The following is a 6,215-nucleotide window of genomic DNA, read 5'->3' on the forward strand; positions in this document are numbered from 1 at the left end:
GCAACCTGCTTTTTGGGCAAGGCGATTGTCCAGAAAGCTTGCCCCTCAAGGTTGTACACGTGACTAATTGAAGCCATATACTATCACCCTCTACTGACTAGATATTAAGCTTCCTAAACATGGTATGTAGTAGGAATTTATAGAATTAAGCTTTTTGAAATGCATAATTTGTAGTTGATATATATATGTGCAATACAGATCTGTTATATATCTTGAACATAATGCACCTTCAAACATATGACTAATTATATCGGAAGCCTCTTAATTCTTATACTCTTCACAGGCCTCTTGTAATCTGTTTAACATGATTTGATCGATGTGATACCAAATTCTATATTGTAGTTTGGCTCACAAGAGGTCATATTTTATTAAATGCAGAGTATCAAACACTCTGCATTTCATAAATGATACTTAAAAGTGAAAACACTCTGAAATTATATATAGAATCATAAATGAATAATCTTAATTTGTGTACATCAAAAAAATTAATAGTACTCACGATGTAATGACCTGGTTATTCAATGTTTTCAAGACATAACAAAAATCAAAACTTATCTTTAGAAAAAATAGAAAATCGAAGACAGTTGTATAAAATTTATTTATTTATTATTACTCGTACAATATGTACACCTTCCGTCCTTAGTCAGATTTCCATTGCTGCTTCTCATCATTCATTTCTTGGGCACCAAGAAAACTTCTGTGAAAAAAATCTTCAGATTTCTACGCGTAAAAGTTGCCTATTGCAATTAAAAAAAATAGATAAAATTAGGTCATCCAAGACTGTAATCCACCAATTCTAGGTTTGCTTTTTACAGTTCAACCACATTCATTTACAGTCTGTCTATATATCAACATATCAAAACAAAATTAATCCCCATTGGTTCCTCATGATGTATAATCAATCACTATCACCAATAATTTAATAGGTTTTATTTGTTATTTTTACAACCACCAATAATTATAAAATAATAAGTGGGGAATTTAGGTCATTGTCTTTTCTAAATTAAAAAAAAAAAAATTAATGATGATATAAAGAAGACGTGACGTTTGCGACGTGGCTTTTTCTTGCATGGGTCCCTCTTTGTCTCCTCACCTCTCTCTCTTCCGCTTGCTTTAATATGCCACTACAACGCGACACCTAGCTCTCATCCTCTTCTCTTCCCTTTCTCTCTTTTTTTTTTCTCTTCTCTTTACTTTCCAAATTAGCCATGTCCGCCGCCGTCGCAGCCGCTGCGGCCGCCGTAGTCAACCGTAATCGTAGCTCAAACAGAAGCCACAGCAGCAGCACTACAAGCACCACCTCATACAGCTCCAACAGCTTCGTTTCGCGAAGCAACTACTACAACAACCACCAACAGCAGCGGCGGCAGCAGCAACAGCGATCGTCGGTTAGGCTTGGCCTGTACGAGTTGCAGAAACAAAAGGACTGGGATACGTTCGAAGACTACCTGAAGAGCCACCATCCGCCGCTCACGATCTCCCAGTGCAGTGTAGCCCACGTTCTGGAATTCCTCCGCTACCTCGATCAGTTCGGCGAGACCAAGATTCACGATGACACGTGTTCTTTCTACGGCCAGATTCATCCGCCGGAGCCATGTTCCTGCCCTTATAAGGAGTTCTGGGGCAACCTCGACGCGCTCGTAGGAAGGCTTAGGGTAGCCTTCATGGAGAGAGGGCACGCGGGGATAAACCCGTTTGGTGCACGCGCCGTCGGAGTCTACATTAGTGAGTTGAGGAGTACTCAGGCCAGAGCCAGAGGAATAGGCTAGCTTAACAACAAAAGGATTATCAATACGACGCCATTTCTGTCAACGCCGGCACTCGGCGCAAAAGATGTCGTTTACAAATTTACGACAATATTATTATACTCATAATTAAGAATAATTAAAATGGGTACTAACAAGATCTTTAGAAAATTTAAATTGGGCATTTTTTTTTTCCCAATTGGTGGTCTAGTGAATGATAAGCACCATACACCTGCCTTAATTGTTAAGATTAGCACTATTTGGATCTTTTATTAAGCTTGAGTTATGTGTTTGACTATAACTCCTTGGCTAAATTAGTATTAGTATAGCTCTTTTTTTAGTAATGGATTGATTAGAGTTTGTTTGTGTTGCTTTTGATGTATAAATGGATTATATATTTTATTATATATATTTGATTAGCTTAATTGTTTTTTCTCATTTGGGTGTACTGTTATGGTTCAATTTTCTAGTTTGGGTGTCTGGAGTGGAAGATCAAAATTTCAAATCAATATCCACATTTGGGTTTTTGATCCTAAGTTTCAAATCAATATGTACTCAATTGGAGGCGAGAAAATCGAGTTATGATGTGGTTCTGAGTCTTTATTTATTATATTTTGAAGAGAATGTTAATAGAGATTCTTTACACTAATTAACATTTAATTATTTAAATGAACAGTAGCTTACATTTAATGGTGGCCAACTTAAAAGGTCCTTATAAGTGACGATTAATGCTTATCTCTAATATAATACAAGCCGTTAAAAGAATTACTATTATAATGAATTGTTAAATGAATGGTTTATTACTTATTATTATTATTATTATTATAAATCCAATCGTGTACGTATTTACATTACTTAGGCCATCTTCATATTTGGTGATGCATTCCAAAGTTTTCTCTAATCGAGCACCATTAATTTTGTATACATGCTACAGTGTACTGCATATATACACGCACTGTAGACATCTATATATATTTTAATTATTAATATATTATATTTTATAATGTTTAAATATATATATTTATATATATTATTATTTATGTTAATAAAGTTTAGAAACTGGTTTATTTTTGTGTGAGTTTATTTTGAGTGAGTTAAATTGTGTATAAAAGTATTATTAATTTTTTCCTTAATTACAATTTAATTAAATTTTTGTATAACTTTTTAATTAATATTTATACTTATAAGAAAATGAAGATTAACATTGAAATTAATTGAAGAAACATTTAATAAAATACAATAAGACATTATTACAAACTTAAAATCAAACTTAAAACATTACAATAAAACATTAGAAACTTAAACACATATTAAAAGTTAAAATCAAACACACAAAACATCATTAATTGAACACATGTGGGATTAATATATTAACTGGGAGAATTAGTATAATTTCATTAATCTTTTCAAGTGTGTTATGTTTTAGATTTAATTTAATGTAATGTTTTTTCTCTAGTAATGTAATATTTATTTTAGCACATGTAATATGATATTTTAATTTATCCAATTTTAATAATTTATAGTATTATTGTCATGTAATTAATTAATAGTTTTATTTTTATTAAAATAATTAATTAGATATAATAATTGTGATGATTTTAGTAAAATAATATAATAATAAAACAAATATTATATTTTATAAAAAAATAATATAATAATAAAGAATGTTTTTTGTGTAACTTTTAGTATTGTGGTTGGAAAGAAAAAAAAATAACGGCATATTTGGTATTGGTCAACATCAAATTTGATGATATGGTTGGAGATGGTCTTATAATGAGAGCACCAAAGAGATGATGTGCCACTCTAAAAACTCTTCAAACCAATTTATCTATTTTCTCCTTTAATCTATTTTTTTATTCATTTTATAGATTATAATAATAGTAATTAATTCTAATTCTACTTCTTAACTATTTAATCATTAAAAATTACTAAAAAATAAATGTAATTTAAAAAAATGTACCACACATATTTTAAAAAAAATGCAATTACATATTTTTTAAATTTAAATAAGATATTTACAAGTTATTATTATTTAAATTAATAAGTACAATGCAATTATTAAAAATAAATATATTATTAAACACAATATAGTAATTAATCTATCTATATAAATATATATATATATATAAAGGAGAGCACTAAAGAGAGGATGTGACACTCTAAAAACTCATCGAACTACTTTATCTATTTTCTCCTTTAATCTAATTTTTTTTATTCATTTTATAGATTATAATAATAGTAATTAATTATAATTATAATTCTAATTCTTAACTACTTTAATCATTAAAGATTACTAAAAAAATAAATTAAATTAAAAAAAATGTACCATACACATTTAAAAAATGAAATTACATGTTTTTTAAATTTAAATAAGATATTTACAAGATATTATTATTTATTTAAAAAAAACGTAGTTACATGTATTTTAAAATTTAAATAAGATATTTACAAGATATTATTATTTAAATGGGATATTGGCGGCGATAATACTTAAATTTTTCAAAAGTTGCACTTTAATACTCAAGTTTTTTTTTTGTGTGGTAATAATACATAAATCTATAATTTTGGTGCATCCGTTAGTACTCACCGTTAACTACCCGTTAAGTATCCACATGGCACACTTTTATACTCGTAAATTTAGATATTAAAATGTAACCTTAAATAGGATATTTACAATATATTATTATTTATTTAAAAAAATGCAATTACATGTTTTTTAAATTTTAAATAAGATATTTACAAGATATTATTGCAATTATGAAAAATAAATATATTATTAAACACAATATATTAATTAATCTATATATATATATAAAGGAGAGCTTCAAGGAGATGATGTGTCACCCTAAAATATCTTAAAAACATTCTTTCTATTTTCTCCTTTAATTTAATATTTTTATTCATTTTATGAATTTTAGTTGCATATTTGTTTAAATTTAAATAAGATATTTACAAATTATTTATTTAAATTAATAATATTATATATAAATATCTCATGTTATATATAATATAATAACATTAATCTTTATCTCAGTACTCCTAACGTCTTCTTTTTAAAAAAAACGTAATTTTTTTATTTAAAAAAAAAAAAGAAACATTACACAATCCACATTAACACGTTTACTTTTTTAAAAAAAAATTAATTTAGTTACACATTAATTTAAATTTAATTACACATTAGTATAAATTATATATGTATACAAGGGTTTTTAATATAATTAGGTATGATAGCCTTATTTCTAAAAAAAATATTTATTATTATTAATTTTAAATATTAGTTTAAATTTAGTTACACATTGGTATAAATTATATGTATACAAGAGTTTTTAATATAATAACGTATGATAGTCTTATTTCTAAAAAAAAATATTTATTATTATTAATTTTAAATGAAAATTTGTTATCATTATTAAATTATTATTATCAAACCGATTAGAATCATCTATTAAATATTTAACAGAAATTTATGTAATTATTTTTAGGTAAATCACGAGTACTCATATATATAATTATATTTTAAATTTATATAAAAAATCATACTATTAAAATATTAGTAGTTACTATCTAAATATCTATAAATATCTAAAATTAAAAACTATTCACATGTTTTTTTAGGTGTGCTTTCTCCTATTTCCTATTTACCACATTAATTAATTTTTTTAAGAAAAAAAAACAAACCGCTCCTTCTATTTTCTAAATTTTTCACATTTTTTAATTCTTCTTTTTCAAATTTAGGATTATTAGTCAATAATTAAAAAAGAAAAAACTATAATATCTACACTATCAAAATATCTATAAAATTATTAGTTAATAATTAAAAAAGAAAAAACTATAATATCTAAACTATCTAAATATCTAAAATTAAAAACTCTTCATACATTTTTTTTTGGTACGTTTTCTCATATTTCCTATTTACCATATTAATTATTTATTTTGTTAAAAATGTAGTTACATTAATAAATTACCATACATGTTATAATAATAATAAATTTAATTTTTAAATTTAAATGAGATATTTATAAGATATTATTATTTAAATATATATAAATATATCTTTGTGAATCTATATATATTTTAAACATTATCTATTAATCTCATATTTTCCTCTACTCTATTTTTTTCTCTTCTTCTCTTTAAACTCTTTCAATTTCAATTTCAATTTTCAATGAATTCTAATTCATATCTCAAAATTTGATTGATTTGCGTACTAATGATAGCACAATCATCTTAGATTTTTATTCAATTATTAATATTTGTTAATATTTAAAGTTTTTATTTTAAATTATTGATATTTATATTCCAACATATTCATCTTATTTTTCTATTATGTTTTAGATGTTATCGGATGTTTTATGTGGGGTGGGTGATACTGAGATTGTTAGCATAATGTTGTTTGTAATCATATATTTTTTCAAATCTCCAAAAGCATTGTGCCACCATCAAATCAAGTGTCTTTGATTTGTATGTTAC

At 25.6% G+C, this 6,215-nt stretch overlaps 1 protein-coding gene across 1 annotated transcript; it reads left to right on the forward strand.

Moving 5' to 3' along the window:
- The first annotated feature begins 1,068 nt into the window (after positions 1 to 1,068).
- Positions 1,069 to 2,170, forward strand: LOC133800656 (protein LIGHT-DEPENDENT SHORT HYPOCOTYLS 4-like). Its single transcript, XM_062238684.1, has one exon. It carries the CDS (start codon positions 1,209 to 1,211, stop codon positions 1,767 to 1,769), a length of 561 nt encoding a protein of 186 aa, XP_062094668.1. The 5' UTR covers positions 1,069 to 1,208; the 3' UTR covers positions 1,770 to 2,170.
- The last annotated feature ends 4,045 nt before the right edge of the window (positions 2,171 to 6,215 follow it).

The sequence above is a fragment of the Humulus lupulus genome, chromosome 9 (assembly GCF_963169125.1).
Source record: "Humulus lupulus chromosome 9, drHumLupu1.1, whole genome shotgun sequence".
NCBI lineage: Eukaryota > Viridiplantae > Streptophyta > Magnoliopsida > Rosales > Cannabaceae > Humulus > Humulus lupulus.

Coding starts and splice junctions, on each gene's coding strand:
- LOC133800656 (XM_062238684.1), top strand. CDS start 1,209: ATGTCCGCCGCCGTCGCAGCCGCTGCGGCCGCCGTAGTCAACCGTAAT.